At 35.6% G+C, this 24350-nt stretch overlaps 1 protein-coding gene across 15 annotated transcripts in view; it reads left to right on the top strand.

Annotated features, from left to right (window-relative positions):
* Positions 1-24350, top strand: part of atp2b2 (ATPase plasma membrane Ca2+ transporting 2) — a 119028-nt gene that overhangs the window by 76196 nt on the left and 18482 nt on the right. For 11 of the 15 annotated variants that reach the window (XR_006370985.1, XR_006370986.1, XM_044120904.1 and 8 more), the window contains 7 exons: positions 3763-3888; positions 4244-4276; positions 5739-5831; positions 9383-9424; positions 14610-14774; positions 17753-17967; positions 18395-18637. Coding sequence is in view for 13 of the 15 variants with exons in the window: in XM_044120904.1 (XP_043976839.1) it covers positions 3763-3888; positions 4244-4276; positions 5739-5831; positions 9383-9424; positions 14610-14774; positions 17753-17967; positions 18395-18637 (917 nt within the window). In the remaining 2 variants the exon portion in view is untranslated. The remainder of the gene's footprint in view (positions 1-3762; positions 3889-4243; positions 4277-5738; positions 5832-9382; positions 9425-14609; positions 14775-17752; positions 17968-18394; positions 18638-24350) is intronic. The other 4 variants (XM_044120901.1, XM_044120902.1, XM_044120898.1 and 1 more) reach the window with 3 other exon arrangements.

The raw sequence follows: 24350 nt of genomic DNA, 5'->3' as shown, positions 1-24350 counted from the left end.
GAAGAATGTCACACCTTAATAAAAGGTATAGGCCAAGCTGCTGTGAAATTAGTTTGTGGTTTAATATTACCTTCAAACAAAGCAAAAACAAATAACTAAACTTGATCTTTCCAGACTAAATCAAAAGATAAGGATTGTGTTTTAGCATTTTCTTCTGTTTGTAGGAACCCTTTTTATATGTGCATCATAGATTTATTGGAGGAATAATTATATGATCACCTGCAGGCTTTCTTAGTTTCAAGAAAGTGAGCATTCACTAATATTTTATCTGTTTGCATGTCATTGAATGACATTTTTATTTTATCCCAAAAGCCAAACATTTCTTAACACTTAGTGGAGGAATCTATACTATATTGGAATGATGATATGCAGTGTGATATATTCCTGTTTTCTTCTTTTCTCTTTTTCTCGTCTCTTCTTTCATCACTGAGTGACCTTTAGCATTTTGGGCGATGCCTTTGTGTCTGGCATGAAGATCTGCTGCTGTGAGACTTTGCCAAACTGGCTCAGTACTATTTACATCAGTGTGTAAAATCCAAGTGTCTAACACTTGGAATATAGACATACTTTGAATATTGGACATGCTTGATGATATAGTTGCTTGATGATATAGTCATTGTGCAGCCCTACTGAGTACTGCTGTAAAATGTTTCTAGTTGTTGCTCTCTTGGTTTATAAGAATTTTGTTCCTCTCCTCTGAAGGAATTCTCCAAAGTTATTTTGGTTACCTCGCTATTGCTTGGCAGCTTAAAGCTCCATGTTTATCCAAAGTTATTTATGTAGAACAGAACTCTAAAAGCTGCCCAGGTTACCCAGAGACCTTGATTTATTGTTCATTCTGGAGTTTTCATTTAGTTGCATTGATGGTGTGTTTTAGGTCAGTGTCATATTTCACAATAAATTAATTTCTAATCAGCTTAAATCAGAAAGTTTCCATCCCCAGACTTTACTCTGTTGATGTCAGTCTGAGGAAAGCACTACTTTTAATCAATCAGATACTGAAAATGAGTCTTAAAACAGATCTGGACATGTGGCTCCTGAAGTTTTTTACCAGTGATTTACTTGGTGAGGTTTAGATCAACCTGTCTTTGTATGATTGACATGCTCCTCTTGTATAGTTGATGTTTAAAATAGGATTTTAAACCATATAACAGGATTTTACAAGGAGCTCCATTCTGTGGCAAATCATGGTCATTTAAATGTTTTTTCTATTGTCTTGAAAAACTACCAAGAAGCATCACTGTTTCACTAATCTTCTTGCTTAACCCAATAGCCCTTTGCAGTCTTGTGGTGATTTGTCTGTCTTGCCGCTAACATCTCTTTGCAGCTCTTTGCTCTTTCTCATGGTGGTGGAGATCCAGAAATAGAAATAGATACAATCAGTATTTTCTGGATATGTTGTAAGTCTTATTTCACTCAAAGACGTGCAATCAAATTTGTGATTTTGATATTTTGATAAATAGTTGTATTCTGGGTTATGTACGGCCTCTCTCCTTTTTAATTAAACTTCTATAACATTTGGGACGGTTTTATTTCTTTTTATGTGAAAGAACTGACAATTCATCAGATGACCAAATAATGATTTCCCTTCTCTAATACTACTTTCAAGTATTTATTGGGTTTAAAATTATGTAAATTTTTTTCTAATGTGAAAGTTAATTTAAATCACTGTCAGGCCTGATCCATTAAGTTTCTTTATGGATTAGTAGGTAATTCATGTTTTTGTTTTTATTTTTTGTTCACTCTAAAATAAAAATCCATAGAAGATGATTGTAGAATATATTGTTTGGTTATTCTTTACCTCCAACTTATTATTATAATACTTCAAACAGCCCTCACCATAATTCACGGATGTATGTTTCATTTTACAGTTCATTAGCCTTAAATATTACTGAATAGAAGATGTGTAACGGCATTGGTAACTTTCTCGTTGGTACATAAGTATTCTAAATAATAAGAAAATTAGATAAATTATATGAAACCAGAAATATCACGGACAACAAAAATGTGGGCTGATCTGGTATCACGTTAAACTTTTTTTTTTTCTTTGGATAATTAGCTGTGTGCCTTTTTGCTGGCTGCTTTAATTAGCCTCAGACTCACCCACATCAACTTCGTCTCACGAAGGTTAATGGATTTGTGTGTGTCTGTACAGTGTGTGTAAAGGTGCCACCACGCCACGGAAGCTAATGTAGTTTGCAGTCGACACATATCTGTATCTGGCACATTAATTCACTCTTGCTTTGAAGTATTTAATGTAGATTAGGTTCTTTAGTAAGGACATTTAACATTTTTCTGATTCATATCTTTCTGTAAAACAGAAAGATATGAATTTAATATCTTTCTGCTTCACAGATTTTAATAATTTACTGTAACAGCACTGATTAAATATTAGTAAAAAAACAAATCTGTATAAGGTGTTTTTTATTTCCAAGAAGCTTTTAATACACATTCACTTTGTAGTGATGTCAAAAAGGCATATTTCAAAACCTTTAAATGTTCAATTATTGGTAGTGCTGTTTGGCCTTAAACTGTAGGATTTTTCACTGATTTGAGTATGTTTTTTTTATTTTGTAGTTTGAAGTTTTAAATATATCCTGAAGCTTAAGGGATTCAAAGTTTAAGAACATGATGTGAATAAGTGTATCCTCCCTTAAATATTTCCTGTTTTTATTTATGTTTTGTCAAACCTAAATGTTTTAGATCATCATACAAATTAGAATTTTGAACAAAACCCAGTTTTTTCAGAAAAAAAGCTTTCCAAACCAATTTTGGCCTGTATGGAAAAAAATTTTTAATAACTGGTTATTCCATCTTTAATCACAACAACTGCCATTAATCATTTGCAATAACTAGAAATTAGTTGTTAGGCTGCTGGGATGAATTTCAGTCCCCTCTTTTTAGCATAATTATTTTAACTTTGTGACATCAGTGGGTTTTTGAGCATGATTGACCTGTTTAAGGTTAAGCAAAAGTATCTCATTCAGATTTAATATGAACTTTAAGTATGCCACTCCAAATCCTTCATTATCTTCTTTTATTGCTGGAAATTCTCTTTTAAGATTTTCTGCTAGAGACGAGTAATCATGATAACACCAGCTGTCTGTGTCCTGAAGTAATAAAGCAGCTGGAGACCGTCACACTTCCACCACCCCATATTTCACTGTCTATATGGGGTCCTTTAAAAAAACAAACAAAAAAACTGCACTTTGCACCAAGTTTACTTGTATTTGTACAATGACCAGAAGCAATAAACATGAGTTATTTCATACAAAATAATAGGAGTGTGTTCTTTTTTGTTGTTCTTGCCCTTCAGCAATGTCTTTGTAATCCTTTCCAGACTAGTTGTTTATTTAATGTTTCAATCAAAGCACGATGTAATTTTTCCGCTTGCTTTATATGAAGTAGGTTATATCTAAATGATTTCTTAAATCTACAACTCTGGAAGTAATTAGACCTGGGTATGGTTGGTGAGATAGAATTTAATTACATTTTACAATTTAACATCAACAATGCAATTACCTATAGGGCTTTAAATTAGGTTAGGTTTAATAATTTAAATATTTTTTAGAAAAAACTTTAATTTTCTGTTTATTCAGGTGATCTTTGTTTAAAAAAATTTGAGATAAAACACTAAAGTAAGACAAAAGTAATAATAGAAGAAGCCTGTAAGGGAGCAAATATTTTCCACAGCACTGTAGATAATCACTGAATTTTAGATGTATGTGCTGTGTTTTTATTACCACGCTGTCCTTCTTTCAGGGACCCATGTTATGGAGGGGTCAGGACGTATGGTGGTGACTGCAGTTGGTGTCAACTCGCAGACTGGAATCATCTTTACCCTTCTTGGGGCTGGTGTTGAGGAAGAGGAGAAGAAAGAGAAGAAAGGTAAAATCATTACATCCCCAAATTTGAATCATTCTGAGGCTTTGTTTGTGTTTTTCATTTCTAACAGTGTTACTCTGCAGCATATCCTTCAAATCAGCTTTTGTCATTTCATTACCTTATGTATGGAAAGTCTGTGTAGTCCATTGTGTTATATAAGTGTTTTCAAGTATCTCGTACATTTTAAACACTAAGGTATAACCCGAGGTATTTGTGTGATGCACTGCATTACAGTCAGATGAATGTGTACTCGTACTGTATGAGATGAGTATTGGTGGTACTGATTCAGTAGCCAGGTTCTGTGGGTTCAGGTGCATCATTGTCCTTACTCTCTTATTGTTCCAAATTTTCCTCGAAGGAGAGGCAGTGGAAGATGGACATCAGAACACAGGTAGAGTATCGCCTTTCTCTGACCCCCGGGAGTTGTATCTAGTTATTTTGACATGTGATTCCTGATAAATCCCACTGATTATTCACTCCTTTCCTGGAGCAAAGTGCCACTCCTCCAGTTTAAAAAGAGATATTTTATAATCACAACACTGCATCTTTTTAAGTGCTGACAGTTAACATATTTCATAGTTCATAACCCTTTGCTGCTATATAACAAGCTTTGCACTCGTCAAACTAACTAGCTCACATCGGTCCTCTTTGAACAGACTGTCAGACTCATCTCAGTGCTTTGTTATAGAACAACGACATGAGTGTGACAGCCTTGGAGGTGTACAGAACATTTACCGGCAGCAGAAGCAGATTTAAACATTGTCGCCTCTGTTCTTGTTTAGCACAAGCCATTAAGACTGTCTGCTTTCCAGCTTTTTTTGCTTTCTAAAGCTAAATGTAGTCAGTAAATTTAAAATCTAATATTTCTGGAGATTTTCTCGGATCTGAAGAGAACAAACTCTGTGTCTTTGTTTCACTTGAAGTTTAATTAAAATTAATTGGCAACATTTTATTTTAATATAGACAGTCTTCTAGCTTTCATTCCTTGTTAATTTGTTTTAGACTGAACGATCCCAGTAGTCTTAAAAATTGTTACTTTTGATTATAAACAAACTCAGACCAAAAAATATTTTAGTTCAGCATTTTTCTGTCAACGGTGCAGTGTTGACATAAATTATAGAATGCATTTAGAAAAGCACAGTTACTTATGAGTTACTGAATGGCCATTCTTCTTTTTTTTTTTTTTTAACCAGGAGAAATTATAGTTCATTCTTTATTGCCAAATAAAGCATTGTCTGTTAATTGGTTGGTTATGCTATTTTTCCTTGTTTTATTTACTTTACATTGAAGATTTTAATTTTTAATCTGGTAATTTGTTGGTTATGCAACAAATGGAAATATGATTTGTGATGCTTATAGACATTACATGAATAACATGGTTTGAAAAAGCTTATCTTATCTAAAACCTAAAAAAATGACTATGTAATCATTTAAACCTAATTGGACACATTTGGTATAATAATATTATTTACTACAACAACCAGTGTTAACTTTTACAATTAATGTTGCGATATATATATTTTTTATCTTAGTGGATATAGTTATCGACATATTTAGATCTCATGCTTCACGTCTGTTTACTGTTGTTACTGTTTAGATACCTAAAAATAATTCCTGTACAAGATCATAAGCTGTTGGATAAAAACAATTAAATAATGCATTTACAAATAAATGTTTATGCTTCACACTAATCACTAAGTCTGCATATTATGCTGAATCTCTGTATCCTGCTATAACCATGTTATTTCTGTTCACTGTCTTGTGTGTGCACATGGTTGGGCGTGTTTGTGGGGGCGTGTGTGTATTTGTTTGTTTTGGTTCATTCACGTTGAAATTTCATTGTTACTGGCTAGACTGCTCCCATCCCCCAAACCACCCCATTGCAACTATAGCCACGGATGGGGCTGCAGGCATTAATGCCCCTGGCACTGCCAGCCTAATTAATGGTAGGTTGACACAATGTCTGATCTCTGACCTCTCTCTGTTGTGACCTTTGACTTGTCCTCTGTCCTTCTTCATTCTCCGACTGCCTCCTATCATGGATGCCTACCTTCTGCTGATTTCTGCCTTTAGTTATTTGGGATCTTTTTGTGTCCATGCATGCCTGATTTAGTTGTAGAATTTAGTGTTGTGTTCTTGTTATTGTCCCCGTGTGCCTTCAGTTTCTATGTATGACACTAGTAACAGATTGCCTCATCTGTCACAATGTATTTTTACAAGTAATGAAAGCATTTTAGGCCTTCAATGCTGACAATTCATAACGAGACTGAGATACAAATAAATACATTCATTTAGATATCAGGATGACAAGGCAATAAGCAGTTTCAAAGTTCTTTGGAAGGGTCATATCATTTTGTTTGATGAACTTGGGGGTCAGGTAGCGCCCATCCTCTATTTTCACCAGGATAAGATGCAGAAGCATTATTGTCATTTAGTGTTGCGTTGATGTTTCTCCTTTCTGGGTTCTTTGAGTGGTTCTCCAGGATGTTTATGGAAAATATGGGAGGGGTGACCGTGTTCTGTCCTGGGATGAAATGCAGCATTTTTTTATTTTCAACTTTATTTTTACTTTAGGAAGCTGGCTTAATGTGCAAGTTTTGACCATAATGGGGTTGCCATGGTATTCTAACCTTCAGTACTACATTACATTATCTAATTCGACATTTGCGTTGAAAGACATTGTAAAATAGATGTAGTTAGACCTTTGATTGTCTTCCTATAAAAAATGTAAACATTATAGACTAAAATTAGTTGTCATATCTTTGCATCTTTGGTTTTTAATTGAACTGTAATTAAATTCGCTTCTATCTGTAGACTCCAAAGGCATGATAAACTCGTGTCCCCAAACGTAGCTTCTGAAATGCCCCCAGTTGTTGTTGCATAACTTCATCATGTGGGAGGCTTTTACTTCAGGCTCTTTTTCTCTCTTTGTTGTGTTCACATTTCCAGTTTGCCTTCCTCTGAATGTGATTTGCATGTGTTTTCTGAACTTTCCTTTGCATGCTGTCTGCTGTTTGTATATGGTGTACTTATGTTTGTGCTGTACATTCCCTCACCGTCTTCAGTGCAATGCTCTTTCTACTGGTTGTCGTAAACATCATGTAATATATATTTTGACTCATATGGTTTATAATGTTTAAAACGATTTATATTAAAACTCAGTTTTTTTACTATTCCATTTGCTACATTTAATATGCAAGTATCTCTCAATAATATAGAATATACCACAAAAGAATATTATTTCAGTAATTCAATTAAAAAAAGTGAAACACCTATTCTTTAGATTCATTACACACAGAATAATATAATTTTAGTATTTTGTCTATTAATTTAAGTGAATGTGTCTTAGAGCTGATTAAACCCCAAAGTTTAAGTTCTTAGAGAATTGCAATATTGCATAAAAAGGATATTTTAAAACACAAATGTACTATTATGACCCATCACTTGATTTTGCAGTGATCCATAATCAGGGTAATACTATGTTAGCTTGTTGCTAAAGAAAATGGATGTTTACAGAGTCCTGTGCCCAAACATATTAATGGAAAGTTGAGCAGAAGGAAAAAAGTTGTACAGACTACAGAAAGCTACAGCTTTGAGATTATTGTTACATAAAGTGCATTTATGAGAATTTAGGAAAGATTTACAAGGTGTGCACAGCATCTTGAGTTTTTCAAAAGGCCTCCATATAGATGTAGCATGGAAATATGCTACAAGTGTTGCATTACTTGAGGTAAGAAACTCCTGAACTACATTTTATGGAGATTTAGAAAAATGACTGGTTTTCTGATCAAAAGTCCAAAGTTCTCTTGCTGATTTAAGTTTTGGATTTTATTTGTATAAATGCATTGCCCTCCATAAGGAAATCTTGAAGCGATGCATTCATCTTGATTGGCCAGAAAACCAAACCAAATAACATAATCCAACAATGTAGCTTCAAGTCATAATCATGAAAAATACCACATATTTGTGACTTAGTGTGGTGTGAATCAAAGTTGAATTTAGTATAAAAATACACAGGTACATTTTTAAGAACTTTCTGACATTTAGTCAGATTTCTGCTTTTACATCTGTTATGATTCTGGAATTATTTTTTATTTGCTGAAAGCTAAAATTAGAGGGGTTTTTTTAAATTAATTTTTTTCAAATTTAGAAATTTACAAGAGTTCTTTTCCTCTAAACAATTTACCAATCCCCAGATGACGGTCCTCTGTATTTGCAACGTTGTAGTTTGTAGTTGCCCTGTTGCTGTGTTCATTTTTGACTCTGATAAAGACATAGACTGTGTTGAAACATTAGTTTCCATCTAACACAATGAAACTGATAACTGATCAGTGAAGCCCTTTCGCTTGATGTAATTTTATATATTTCATCTGTAAAGCACCTGATTGAGCCAGTCTTTGCTGGAAGATGTGTTGTTCTTCAAACATTTTTTTTCTAATAGCTTAATTCACAGCATTTGAGGAACACCTGTAGATGTATGTGAAGGTGTCATCTCAAACACATTGGCTCATTGTGTGACATGGTGGAAGAATAAAAAAGGAGAGAATTTGCTTAAGAGCATGATTCTGAGTGTTAAGTACAGTGTGTGGCCGCATCATTTGGTGTAGTTGTTTAGAAAAGAGAATTGTATAAAAATATTGGCACATCTCCTCAAGACATCAGCCAAGAAATTAATACTTGGCTGCAAGTGGGTCGTCCTAAAGAACAATGACCCAAAATATACGCATAAATTGTTGAAAAGGAGGATAAGGACAAAAAGTAATTGTATTAGAGTTGCATAGAAAGTTAGTGTGAAAAAGTTTCTGAATTTTAGAGTGGTTTATAAACATCATTCTGTTACATCCGTTCTAGAGGAATGGGTCAAAATTTCAGCAACTACCGTAAAAAGCACATGCCAAGCAAATGTGTAAGTAAAATACTAAGAAAATGTATTTAGACATCTGACTCAGGGAAAAAGTAAAAAAATATATATATCTTATTGGAATAAGGTTTATAATAAAACTGACTGAAAAAACAAGAATAATGTAATCTGGTGTGATGTTAAGAAAATAATTTGATATGTATTCTTAATATATTCTGAATATCTGGTTTTAACGTAATGAGTTTCACTTTTTTATTTGAATTACCGAGATAAAAATAAATTCAATAGTATTCTAATAATAGTCTAGTATTTTTCCCCAAATTAGACAAATTGACCCTTTGAGTAGCCAAAGAAACTTTTGTTCTTAATTAATTTCTAATTTATTGATGGATAGGGTATTTTGCAGCTCTTACTGATTTCTTTTTTTTTTTCTTACTGACCTACTTCTGAGACGCTGTAGCAAACTGTTACATAACATCACTTATGTATCACAAGCTTTTTTATGTGACTGTCACAAAGATGTTATTAAAAGTCATTATCCTGTCTCACTGTTTGTTTCATCTCTGTGGTGACGGTTTGTTGACCTGTCTGTCTTGGTTATTTTTGTTGTTGTTGTTCTGTATGTCTTCATCATAGGTAAAATGCAAGATGGCAATGTGGAGAGCAACCAGATTAAAGGTAACTAAATCATATGTTTAACCCTCTCCTTCTTCCTTCTACTTCTTTCCACTCATATGTTGTCCTTGTTTATGGTGTGTGGTGTAAGCCCTGGGTCAAAGCAGGTGGAAATCTTTGCGTTTCTGCGTTTATTTTCACACACGTTCTTCTTAGAAATAGATTTAGGCCGTTCTAATTCAGTATATAATCAGAAGACATTGGAGTCTATCACTGGTTGTGCCCAGTTTTAGACTCTGAGGTGAGATCAGTAACATTATTTGACCAAGGATTATTACCCACAATCACTTTAGGTTACAGAATACCCTTCTTTTAACTCCCTCATTACCTGTCACTGATGTGTTGTCTGTGGTCTAATGTTCCCTCGTTCTCATTTTGTTGTCGGCTCGTCTTGTTCTTTCCGGTAGAATAGCAGCCTTGTATCACTGCCTTGCAATTCTGTGTCATGTTCACTCAAACTACTTTATTTTACCCTGAAAACATTAAAAAAACTTTAACTTGGCATCAATTTTGGAATAAATACTCTTTTAACTGCTTTATATCAGTTTATATATAATTTGACATAGTTTGGTTTGGCATTAAAGAAAATCATCCTCCATTTTGTTGTTATGGGATTTTATTTATTTATTTTTCTTGCAATGTAAGATGAAATTAAAAATACGTCATTATTTCCATGAAAGAAAAAACTCTCATTTTAAATCCTGTAACCAGATGTACACACATTGATTTAGGGTTTTTTGTGCAATCTCCTGGATATAGATTTAAAACTAGTTATTTGGATTGTGTAGAAACCCATTTCTTTTCACTGTCTGTCTGAATCAGATTAAACCTTTCCTGTTTTAGGTCAGCTAGGATTAGTATTTGCTTAATGCCAGAATGAGATTTTTTTACTTGGTTTTTTACTTCAATGAAAGTTGTTGCCTAAAATGATTATGCCTTTAAACAATTCTGAAGGCCTACATGATGATGATGTGGCTTTGTAAGGTTCTTTTGTAGAAGCACACTCCTGCATGTACTGTAATTCTTGGACTATAAGCTGCACTATTTCACACACTTTGAACACTGCAATGCAGCAAAATTATTTTCAGGCGCAATCAATAGTCTGGAAATTATGTTAAAAAAGCAGCATTTCAAATGCACCGTTTCCTGGTGTGACATCATGGAAAAGTAATAATAAATCAGTCTGCTTTATAATTGGGTGAAATTTTCATATACCAGAAGGTATTTCATCTATTAAATAGTACTATACAAGAATAAACTTAATGACAATGTCCAGCCATCATACTGTGCAGGAAGGACACTAGTTCTGTGACTCACAGATTTGCCTGTTTTGGTGCATAAACTCTAGAAGAAAGTAAAAGACTTACTTTGTTCTAGATACTGTCCTATTAACCTGTACTGATACAAGTTGAAATGCTGCACAGTGAAGTTGAAGTAGTTGTTCTGAAAGTAACATATAATAAAATACTGTTTGGAAATGCACTCAAATACAAATATCTTTTTTTTTAAAGAAACATGTCCTGTGGTTTTATAGAAGTAGAACTAAACTATATGGGCATACATTGGTTCCCAACCCTGGTCCTCAGTCCCCCCATTCCTACGTGTTTGTGTCTCTTTTCTAGCACACCGGATTAAAATGATGACCTAGCCAGCGAGTCCTGCTGAAGCCTCTTATTCACCCTGTTACTTAAGTCAGGTGTGTGACATAGGAGACACCTACAACATGCAGGGGGGCTTGAGTCCCACTGTTAGGAACCACTACCCTAAGCATTAGTTAAAAATTGGTTTAAAACCAATATAGTTCATGTTTTTTTACAAAACAAAAATCTGTCTTCTCCAACAGCCTTAAAATTTTGAGAATCCTTACCTAAAAGGGGAAAAGTTTAGTCTGATTTAACGTCGTACAGTGTGGAGAAAATGCTGTGTATCTTTTTACATAGTCTCTGTGCATATCTGGTTTCAATTATACAGCATCTTTAAAAAGTACTACTCCAGCAGTACTAGTAACTTCAATATGTTCAACCTGTAAGTGTGTTATAATACATTCTTATAGGTTTAGGGAGTCTCTCATTTTTTTAATCAAAGTTAGATAAAGAGAATCACGTATGCAGAAAAATTAAATGCACAACCACTGACTGAGCCAAATGTGCTACATTAAATTTGTGTTTTTATGACCATCAATGCATGCCTCATTGGGGTAGAAGAATTAAGCTGTAATGATTCTTGGTAATAGATTGCATTAACAGAGAAGGAGAGGATGTGTGTGTCAGAGGGAAATGGAGATGAAAACAGGGTAATGGCAGAATTCTGTTACTTCGTCTCCACCTTCTTTTACTATCAGAGCAATATGTTTTTTACCATTCATAATTTCCTTTTCAGAGAGCACCTCATCCTTGCCACACCATTAAATATTTTATATGGCTTAAGGTTGATAAAAAATCAATTGCTTTTAGCTGACAGCAGAGATGACATATTCTACTTGTAATGTACAGCTATATTCAGTAAGTTAGAATAGCAATTGTATTTTCAGATGTTAAGATGAGGCCCGTTTGTACCATTTTGAAAATAACTTTTAAACAGGTGTGAAACATATGTTTCACTAAGCCCATATTTCTGTTTTTAAAAATAGTTTTTTTTGGTCTGATGTAATATTTCAATTTTAAATGTAACATTTTTATTACATGTAAGTGGAAAATCATCAAAGCTAACTAATAAATGTTTTTAAACATCCATCTGTGTGTAGTTAATCTATATGAGGTTTCACCTGGTGATAAAGCTCCTAAAGTAAATTATTCTAATTTGTTGAATGGGTCTGTAAATGTATCATTATGTGTTTCAGAATATGGTTTTTGATGCCAAGGTGATCTGGAAATTCTTTCTATGGCTATTAGTTTCCAGCATATTCCCTTTGTTAAAAAGCTTCAATTTATTAAAGCAGGTGATGATATTCCTATATTGACGTTATACAATTTGAAAAGAGAATCTTTTAAGCATCTCTACCAACAAATGCAATTCTGCACATAGATCAGTGATGATATTGCTGTGGAAGGTGATTTGATTTCTGTTCATTTAATGACCTGATTTGTAAAAGCCATCGTTATATCCAGACATGTGTATCTCGTGGTCAAAGATCTAAGGCAAAGACATGTTTTGTATGATTTTGAAGTGGTTTCCAAAAGTATTCATTTTCCTTGAATCTTTTCAAATCAAAATCTGCTTTTTTGGCCAAGATCGTGTGCACTAACAAGCAATTTGACTTTGGTATTCATATGGTCACGACATACAGACATTAAGTATGAGTATATATATATATATATATATATATATATATATATATATTGCTGGTTCTCTGTGGCACTGACCTGAAGGTAACAGTTTAAATAGTTTGGGCCTGAGATATGTGGGGTCTTCAGAGCTGTCAGCTGCCCTTTTCCTGACCATAGACCTGTGCATGTGCTGGATGGAGGATTGGTCAGCCCTGATGATCCTCTCTGCAGACATAATTGTTGGTTGCAGTCTGGACCTTTCTGTTCAATGGATGAGACAAACCATACGAAGACTGCATATTGGTGGTGTAGAAGATGACCATGTGAATTTTGTCAAGTTACAATAATGTGTTAGTATTGTACATATATGATAGATCAACACAAAGAAGTGCATTTATTCTTCGAAGGTCTCAGAGGTTTGTTAGAAAATGTTAGTGAACAAACAGCATTACAAATACCAAGGAATGTGTGGAGAAGTTTAAAGCCTGTTGAGGTTATGGAAATCCAAAGCTTTGGACATCTCACAGATCACATTTAGTCCATCATCTAAAAATGCAAAATAGAAGACAGCCACAAAACTAAAACGTTATTGCTGTCCAACTAAACAGATATCCTGGGTAAGGATGGCATTAATCAAAGTAGCATCCAAGAGCCCTATGGAGAAGCTGTAAAGATTCTCATCTCAGGTAGAAGAATCACTTGACAGGATTACAGCCATAAACTACAACAATCTGTCCTGAAGAAAGTGGTAAGACGAAAGCTTGTTTGCTGGATGCCACAAGTTAGCAAAGACATGAAAGAAGGTGCTAAACTAAAGACCAGGACAGTATTTAGTTTAAGCCTGATGCAATATGATTTGCACAGTAAAAAAGTACAAGTAAAACTGCCTGTCATGCATCACACAATGTCTATGGTATAACAAGAGAGTGACAGCAGTGGGAATGCTTTCTTCTGAAAGGACAGGAAAAGTAGGGGTGGAGGTACAACCTAAATATACAACCAGAACTACAATGGATTTGTATATATCAGAGCATAATAATGTGTTAAAATGACCCAGTTTAAGTCTAGACCTGTGGTAGGACTTGAAAACTCCTGTTCATATTCATAGGCACTCTCCATTCAGTTTGAGCTCAAACTGGTCTGCAAAGAAGAAAAGGCAAAAAATGCAGCCATTGCACAGCTAGCTAAGTTGGAATTGCACCAAAACGTAGATGTAAATATAAACTCGTTGTGGTTGAATTCAATTGCACTCCACACATCTGAGAGGTTCATTTGTAATGTTGAAAACCATGTTTAAGTATTTTTCCACTTCTCAGTTATGCACTATGTTATGTTGGCCTTTTACATAAATGAGATGGACCACTAAAAAATCCCCGAAGTGTGTGGGGGTAATGTTGGAAATCTGATAAAGTCTTGAGGGCATGAATAGTTTTAGTAGTAATCCTTTCCTTAAATATAAATAAATAAATAAATAAAATAATGACTTGCAGAAATGTACACAGCAAGAAGAAAACATGAATGAATACAAGTTCTGTTACAATTAAAATCATGACCATATTTCTTTTTTTTTCTTTCTTTTTGAGTGTATTCCTGTTTAACTTCTTATTTTTGGGGGTTAATTGGCATTTCTGTGTAAAATACATCTTTCTGTGCATATTACTAATTATGTAAAATATGTTCTTTTAAATGATCCTCCTTCACTATTTAACAAGCCTCTAGATGCTGTGTGGATTTCACACTCCTGTCTTGGACTATTCTATTCTTTGATGGTTTGAATTACAAATTTCATGTCAGTACTGACTGTTCCAGAGAAAGTATCACACTTAAGTGTAAATCCTTCTAATCGTGTCATTTTTCTTTATTCAGTCACTAACAATGGATTTCTTTTTTTTTTTTTTTTTTTTTTCTTACGCTGTTTACAGTGAAGAAGCCGGACGGAGCAGCTGCCATGGAAATGCAACCTCTGAAGAGTGCTGAAGGTGGGGAGGCCGACGAGAAGGAGCGGAAAAAGGTGTCAGCGCCAAAGAAAGAGAAGTCTGTGCTCCAGGGGAAGCTGACCAAACTAGCTGTCCAGATCGGCAAAGCAGGTACAGCAAATTGCACCCAGACATATCCATCAGTCATTCAGGCACAAAATCAGTCACAACAAGGTGCACAACCATCATCCTGTCTGTCAAGCAAATATGTTGTGCAAAATGGGTGTAGTTTGCAGTTGCTTGAAGGAATTAAGGCTCTGCAGAGGAAGACTAAAGTGTCTACATTATTGAACTCTGAAAGCCTATTTGTTACTTTTTTGAGAGAGTTAACCTTACTGAACTTGATTTTTAACAGTGACTGTTTAGGTCTGATTTTCTTTTATTCTCATCTGTTGTTTTTTGTGTAATTTAACAGTGATGTGGAGATGTTGATGCCAAGTAAAAGTTTACAACTGCAAGTATTCCTAATGTATCTTGACTTGGTGTGGTCTTTGAAGTAGCAACGCAGTAGGATTATAGCTGAACAATGTCCCAAAAAATGTCATGATTTATTTAATTTTTTTAGAGAGTTCCTTAAAGTAGGGCTTGCTTTTAGAATATCTTGTGATATTAGTGTTTGCCTGACTGATAGAATGGGGACATGGTGTCAGCACAATGAAATACCATGAATGGATTAGCATAGAAATTATGCTTTTGCCTCATACAGGGTTTCTACTGAATATTTGGACATAACAGCTTTACCTCACCACATTGAAGTTATTTTAACCTTTTGTTTTTTGACCAGAAAATAACATAAAACCAAAAAAACTTCAGAATACTGCAAAGACTTTTGTAAATACTGACAAAGAACGATTCAGAGGGTGGTGCTGTTGTCTGGGCACATGAGGACATTCCAGTGAGTCTGAGCTGACTGAGCAGGCGATTAAACAACTGCCTCCTGATTATTGGTCTTCTGCCATTTATTGTAATTTCTGCTGTCATGTGAGATGAGATGAGGATTTTGTTGATATTTAGCTGAGAAATACTTTTCTTCTTTGATATCTTTGTGATTATTTTAGTCCTCTGTATTATTGCCACATGTTAAAGTAAATAAACATAATACAGTCATCTGGGTCAATAATGTAGGATCTTAAACTGTTTTCTTTCTAAGTACAAATACAGGAGTAGACTGCGAATGATTATTGTCTGTCAGTGTTTCTCTGGACTGAATGAAGTGATACTAAAGAATTCACTCATGTACATGACCGATAGCTGGCCAATTAAGAGCACAGCACTGCTTTTCTTCTGGCTCTGTGTCAACTTGCTCCTTTGTCTCCTCTTGCCTAATGTTCATTTGGAGGATAACACAGTGGATTATTTACATCTGCTGGTGTGCTCACTGGTCATTTACAGCTTATCTTGCATTAGTGGGGCATCGCCAAGGTAAAACCACAATTGTCACAGGAGGTAGAGGAATGTGTCAACTTTAGGAGATGGGACATATTCTTGTTGGTTCATGTATATTTACACTACTCTTTTTAGCACAACATTTTAGCATGTTTCTGCAATTGAAACCCTTTTGTACACCTCTGTGTTAGGAAAACAGGTCTTACCCTCCTGCAACATAATTGTCCATATATGGTCACATTGATGGTTTTAGACTGGCTTGCTTCCACATGGGTCTGGGCAACTTGACGTAATTGATAGAAACATGAATGTCCAGCCATCGGGTTCTGACCTTCAGTTCAATCACAGCTGGTTATGCAGCAGGTGATAAAAAAAAAAAACACCTCCAAGTCCACTTCTAAATGGCTAACAAATGAAGGTTCTGGAGTGGTCTAGTCAAAGTTCAGACTTCAGTAGATTTAAGATGACATGGCCTGACCTTAAACTGGCTGTTCATGTTTTAAAACATTCCACTATTGCTCAATTAAAACAATTGTGCAAAGAATTTGATAAAATTCCTAAAAAGTGGGGGCGTACCGTGGTGGTGTAGGGGACAGCGCGACCCATGTTTGGAGGCCTTGAGTCCTCGACGCGGCCGTCACGGGTTTGACTTCCTGACCCGACGATATTTGCCACATGTATTCCCCCCTCACAATCCCCCTTTCCTGTCAGCCTTTTATATAAGGGACACTAGAGCCCACAAAAGACCCCCTGGAGGGGTAAAAAATAAAATTCCTAAGCAGTGATGTAAAAGACTGTGTTGACAAAAAACAAAGCATAAGGAAATCAATAAGGGGACAAATACTTTGAATACTTTGTTACTACAGTTACCACACACCTACAATGGGACACAGTGTTTTGGCTTGAGCTGCAGAATTATATAAGTCCATGGCTTATTATTTCCTCATCAAAACAGGCTGCAGGGATCTCTTATATTTAAACCAGTGAGAAGATCTTGGTTGACTGAAATTACCAAAGTTCGCCTCATTAATTGGTCATTGTTACAGAAAGGATGTAAAAGTCTGACGACACCCAGATGGGATTGTATTCTGTATGGTTGTAATTTGGTGCATGTCCAGACCAGCAATAAGAAAATGGTTCCTTTTTAAATAGTTTACCATAAATGATTGGCGCAAATGACAGTTACTATCCTGCAGCTTTTAAGTTCATCCCTCTTCAAACACGAAAGAATGGATGGTTTAATATCAGGCCTCTTTAATACTTGATGACGTTGTGAGGAAGTAATTTAAGTGCATTGAAAAACAGGTGGATTATCAGGATTATCTCAGCAGAGCTATGCATCTAGATCTAACATTCAATTAAAACAATCACTGAAGGTTACCAGACACTAAAGGTTTATGTACTAGACCTCATTACTAATGCTCCACAGAAGTTGATAGAGGCCTAATCTGGATTTCTTATGATGCTGGGTGGTTGTATTCTTCAATGTGGCATAATGTGTACAGATGTTACAATGGCCCAATGTTTCAACCAGTGCAAACACAAAGGCATCAACTTCCATAGTTATAAATCGTTTGCCTTACAAATAATTGCACAGAACAAACAACTAGCCTCATCACCTGGATTATTAATTAAGGGGCTTTACAATCTTCTATGTCTTTATTATGCCTTTTCTCATTGGACCCCTTATTTACGTTTTTCAGGTTTGCTCATGTCAGCCATTACTGTAATCATCTTGGTCCTGTATTTTGCCATCAACAACTTTGTGATGGAAAAGCGTCCTTGGATGACAGAGTGTACTCCCATCTACATCCAGTATTTTGTGAAGTTTTTCATCATTGGTGTGACTGTGTTGGTGGTGGCTGTTCCAGAGGGCCTGCCACTGGCTGTGACCATATCTTTGGCATACTCAGTCAAGGTAAGGAAAAACAAACCCAGAGTATTGCATGCAATTGACTATTAAAATAATTTATAGTTCAGACAGTTTGAATTTTTGTTTTCTAAATTTCTTTTTTTGGTTGTACAAATTTTAATTATCTTGTTAAAAATTGTATACATGTCCCATGATTATTTTTACGTGTGGAAATTTCATCATGTTAATTTTTGCATTCTGATACTAAAACACCACTTTACAGCTTCAAAATACTTTAAATATTGTGATAATTTTTTAATTTATTTTACTGTGCAATTACTTGTCTGAATATATGTTGAAATACAGACGTGATCATCTTACAACTGCAACCAATGAATATCAAGTAGTGCATGTGCTAGATGGGTTATTTTAAGCAACAATTTGGTTTGTGTTTTCAACTGTTTTGAGATGCATCTATTTATCTTGCCAACAGAAAATGATGAAAGACAACAACCTTGTGCGTCACCTGGATGCTTGTGAAACAATGGGCAATGCAACCGCCATCTGCTCCGACAAGACAGGCACGCTAACCACCAACCGCATGACAGCCGTGCAGTGTTATGTAGGAGATGTGCTCTACAAAGAAATTCCAGACCCTGGTGTAATCCCACCCAGATCCCTGGATTTACTGATCAACTCCATTTCTATCAACAGCGCCTATACCACAAAGATACTGGTAAGCTTATATATTAATAATTTCTGTTACCCAGTTATCAGGTTGGCCCATAATTCAAATATTTGTTATAAACACAAGTGATTGATATTCTACTGTTCTGATGTGTAAGAATTGAATGTCCTGGGAAAAGTGCTCCAGTCTCAGCTCTAAGACCTTAAGATGAGACCAGGTCTGCAGTGTTCTCATCTTGGAAAAGTATGCAGTCATTGTCCTTGGCTGCTGCTTTAGATTCACCAGGCATTCACTCAACTTGTCACCTTCAGAACAGTTGTGTAAATTTGTCTTATCTGATATTCAGAGCGTAGCAGACTGTAATTGAATCCAATCTGTCTAAGTGCTCAAGATGGTCTCTTGTTTACAGTGAGAGCAGTAGGCAGAGATTTTGTTTAAGCTCACTGGACCTGCATGTAAGAAGAACGAGACTCTAAATAATAACTCTAAATAATCTCAACAATGTTAAACAATTAAGGTAATGATTAAAACTCTTATGTGCTTCAAAATCTACCGAGTAATCAAAACAAAGACTCGGTGAACAAAAATCTTTAGACAGACAACTCTCATAGTTAGCTTAAGGAAAGGCTGTTTATGCTTTAAGGGATTTGTTCGGTTCAGAATCTGAAATATCTTGACTGCCAAAGCTGAAATAAATTAGCGTGAAAAGAATAGATTAGAAATATTCCTTATTGTCCCACAGTGAGGAAATTCAGGTGTAACAGCAGCAAAGTTACATGGCATGGAAGCACATGTACTCACACCAAGTGCATAAGTTTTAAAAAAACAAAATCAGTTGAAAGATTCTGTTATCTTATTCTATTATTCTATAATCTTTATGTTATGTTTCAAGATTATGACATAATCTTTCACATTTAAAATAACAGGTTGACAGATCACGGATTGTTTGAGTGCAGAATCATTGAATGGAAAATCTATAGTTTGGTAAACAACAGTTTGTAGTGAGTCATTTGTGATGAGATGCTGTCAACAGATATTCTTTAAATAAGAAAATGAGAGTCAAATGAAATACTTTGTGTACAGAATGTTTGAAAATACTGAATAATTTTCTGATCCCTTATAAGAGTTCCCTTAGACTCTTATTTTTTAAATCTTGTGTAAGACAACACATATGACCACACATATATGATTCTTTGAGAAACCTGTCAATATTCTTTTCAGCATTACATCAAACCTTTTTAGCTACATTGCAGCGCTGCACAATTAGACTGAAAAGAGTTTTATTTTAATCCCTTCATTCTTGAAAAAGCTTACCTTTAACAAAGCAAAGGACAACCTTAGGGTAACCTTAAAACCCATGGAGTTAGCAAGAAAGAGTCTTTGTTACAGATCTTATTAATCCAACTTAAACCATAAGCAGTCAAGCCTAGCTTTTATGTGAGTCTGAAATTAGCATTAGTGCCCAGAAGCTGATCAATCAGCTGTTTGTCTGTGAGAGTTAGTGGAATTCATTTGCAAGGTCAGATAATAAATTGCCTGCATATGCAGCTTCTTTAGCTACTTTCCTTGTCCTCGCCCTCCAGTTCGATCCCTAAACGTTGTCAGGCCTAATCAGTTTCATGTCTATCATAGAAGTAGCTCTGATTTGTACACTAAGAAGTCTTTGCTGCCGTCTACCCGGCCTTAGGCATTACACAGCTACGCATGGAAGTGTGGAGAGGTCCCAGAGCAGAGCGATGCTGTGAAGCAAGAATTACCAAAAACTTATGTTATGTGAAACATGGAGTTATAATAAACTATGAGGAATGCTATTGCTATTTTGTTACCTGTATTTCATTATTAGTATAATCAAAGTGAACAGCCTGTTAAGTTTTGTGATTTTGCTGCTTTGCATTTAGTGGGGGTTTTTAGGGTTTTTCCTGTCCTCTACAGAATTACAAAAGTAACAAATAGAAATGATTTGTGAGTTAAATCTGAGTCAGACAAATGTTTTAAGTCAGTGGTATTGGATCTCAAAACTGCCTTTATTTCTGCAATTCTATCACAGTAATGTCTGGTAAATTGCTTTTGACGCTGAGGAAGATAATTTTGCACCAATAATAATTTCATTTACACAGTGACTTGACAAAACAACATAAAAATACAAAAATGGCCTGTATAATTATTTCCAGGTGTATGCTATGCCTGTTTGTTTTTGAAGGAATTACTGCCAGGAATTGACTGTAGTAGGCAGCTATCACTCTGTCCTTTAGGATCCATCATATTACTTTACTTAAAGTATAGTGAAGCATAGGAGCAAAAGAAAAGTATGATGGGAAATGATTAGGGGGGAAACAGACAAAAAGTAAGATTCATAAGAGAGATTTCTGAATAAAATGCAGGTTGTTCCTCTTTCCCTCCATCAACCGCCTCCACTCCCTCAGTGCCACTCCAGCTCTGCAGTATGCTTGCTGGTGTGTTCTTATATAAGAGGCCAGTCCTGTGGGATGCAAGAATGGCTATGGGAGCCTTTGATGGCCACCACATGAAGGCACAAAGGCAAAAGAGGCAGGCTTTGATACCATATCAATGTCTCCAGTTCTCTATGGCATCATAATACAGCTCCTCCTATATCACTGTCCCTTCAATCGGCACATGCATGGTGCAATAATAACCGGAGAAGGCCTTGTTGTCTGAGGAAAAATGTACACATAAAAAAGCTTCACATGCACAAAATACTATAGTGACGAAAACATTTTGTAACAGATATTGTTTATTTTGAAGTTTACCCTTATCTATCCAATCTGAATAGGTGATCACATTCTACAGTCACTCTAGGAACACACATTTCCCCACAGTATTTCATTCATTCAAGGTACACAAACATAAACAGCTTTCAGTGGAATCAGTTAATTTCACATAGTAACACACCACATCCAGTGATTAGGAAATTAAAATAGTTTGTGAAAAACAGAGTGTATTTTGCAGTAATATGGGCCGATCATCCATACACACATCTGTCATATCTCTGCTGTAAGCACTCAGACCACAGGTGTGTGTTCCTACAGCACAGTGGTATGTTTAGCACGGCTGTGTGAATGTCCTCCGAGCTCAGTTTCACGTAGATTTAACCACCTGCTCGGGTCATTTTTTTTGGTCACAGAAGAGAGGTGGAAACGCTATCCATACATTCCCATTGTGTTGTTTTTATAAAGAAATAACTTAGTGTTTTGTAAAAAAAAAAAATAATAATAATAATAAAATGTTGTGTCATGTAGATAGAATTAGAACTATTATAAAACAATTGATAAGGTCTTTCTTCAAATACCAATTTAAAGTCCATCCATCCATCCATTTTCTGTTCATGCTTGTCCCTTAGTGGGGTCGGGAAGGTTGCTGGTGTTTATCTCCAGCTACATTCCAGGCGAGAGGTGGGGTCACCCTGGACAGGTCACCAGTCTGTCGCAGGCAATTTAAAGTTTGTAATTAAAATAGGCTCCAGCTTGTTGTTTGGCTATTAGTAGTGTAGCATATGTCATTAAAACAAATGTTAAAAGCCCATAAACAAAAGTAAATAGTACACATTGATATAAAAGATTCAGTACTCTGTCATTCTACAATTGGGTTGCAGCCTGGTCAGAGTTTTGGTACAGGCACTGCAAAAGCTTGATCACCTCTATAATTCAGCTCAAATTTTGGAGCAGCTAAGAGAAACTGGTTGGTTGACTGTAGTGCTCTGACTAAGTGTAACTTCTAAGTAGGCCACATTAATATGAGGATGCAAGGCCATGTAAAACTTTAAAATCAAATCAGCCTAACTTTGACTATAAAATGGAGTGGGATCCACAAGAATGAAGCACCTCTCACCCTCAGGTCTGGATTCAAACACGACTTCCTTGCAACAATTCTACCACCTTCACCACCGTGACGCTCCAGTTTTAATAGCAGCATAACTGTGATGGACTTTCTCTCTCTTTTTCTACATCTTAATTTTCTTGCTACAATTGATCCACATTCATTGACCTTGGTAACTATTACCATTTAGTCATCACAGAGCAGTGTAAGTATGCAGTGTTAGACTTTGCAATATGATAGCAAAAATTTATCCAATTTCAGCACGAAGGCTGACAGGTGATTTAGTTAAATGTCTGCAGAATTTCTATGGTGAATTTTGTAGAGCAGTAGAAACATAGGATGTTCAGACAGACTGAAGCACAGTATGAATATTGTCTTTAGTAACTCTAATTTTGTTATTAGTGATAGAGTACAACAAATTACTATTTGGAAATACAAATGTAGTGAGTGTAAATGTGTGTTTTTTTTCTTACCAGAAATTGTTTTTAATAAAATTTATCTGAAGTTTTATATTTTAGTTGTAGAGTGAGTAAAGTTAAGACACATAAAATAAATTGTAATAAATGGAAATGGAAACACATTAAAAAAGAAAGTAATGTGATGATGCATTGGGAAGCACAGCAAGATTTAGATACAAAAAAAAAAACAGAAAAGAGGGGAACTGCATGACAAGCATTCTTATAATAGACTGTTAGGCTTTATTTCTGCTTCCAGCACGCCCATGGCTTTAGCCTGGTTGGCTGGTCTAACTGTATGGAAAGCTACAATGTATTCTGGTCCTTCATGCAATACAAAACTAATATAGAAGTGGAGGCTAAGGGATTGGGGGACCCTGTAAAACAGGCGAAATTGATAAGGTTGAGGAGAAAGTCACCCAAAGCAAGAGAAGAGGAATGAGATGTTGTGAAAGAATGAGAAAGAGGACGAAATGTACATTGAGGCACAAGGAAGGCAGTGAATCGCCGGGTGGTCTGTGAAGAAAATGACAAGAGAGAAGGAAGGAACATGAAGTATGGATTAAGGAGAGCCCTGGGTGGAATAGGAAGTAAAGTTGCCAGCTCTCCCTCTGGCATATGTCCTTGCCTGCAGGATCACCCGAGGACCAGGGAGAGGGCAGCTGGTCCTAAGCCACATCCAGGCCAGGACATGCCAGCAGTAGCTCTGTCATGCCAACACTTGGCATTTCCTGCCAGCTACTATCCTCGTGCATAAAACTAGTATAAAGAAAAAAATCTCAACGAGGTCTTTGGAAACCTAAACCAGTGTTTGTTTGTGTCCCATATTTATTATCGCTATTTGAATATGTTTTACTTTCCTCAGTCGTCCCGCAGCAATGACTAGATTCTCTGTATCTGTATCAACTATATTTCTCTAGCTTGTTTAAAGCTTCAAGATAGACTGTGTGATTATTTGTGGTTTAGTTGTTTAACTGGATGTTTCAGAAGAGAGCTGATTCCTCGAAACCCCACCAGACAATGTTGATGAGGGCATTTATTCCATCCTGTCATTATCCAATGACAGGCATTGTCTTCCTGATGTAATCACTGGTCATTAGGAAGAGGCATTAATTCTGTTATTTAACACAAACTCAGTATAAAATATTTATTTTCTTGTCTATGTTTATGACACGCAGGTAGAAACTAACTAGATACATTCAATTTGTTGATGTTTGGTGTTTAGGTTTTAATGATTAATGCGATTTGAGAGGACTTTGTAACTCTTCGCTTGTACATGCAGGTTCTCAGTTGAAGAAATGGAAACACTGTGACTAGTTTTGTTGTTTTTCCATAGTTTCATTCCTCCAGACTATTTCAACAGCTATGTCTTTGTGATACCGATTTGCACCAAATTTTCTGTGCATCATCAATGGTGACTGCTCAACATACCGGTGAGGTAGTTTGATGACATCGCTTTAGCCCTGCCCACT

The sequence above is a fragment of the Gambusia affinis genome, linkage group LG07 (assembly GCF_019740435.1).
Source record: "Gambusia affinis linkage group LG07, SWU_Gaff_1.0, whole genome shotgun sequence".
Lineage (NCBI taxonomy): Eukaryota > Metazoa > Chordata > Actinopteri > Cyprinodontiformes > Poeciliidae > Gambusia > Gambusia affinis.
The sequence above is the reverse complement of the archived record's forward strand: the minus strand, read 5'-3'. Positions and strand labels throughout refer to the sequence as shown.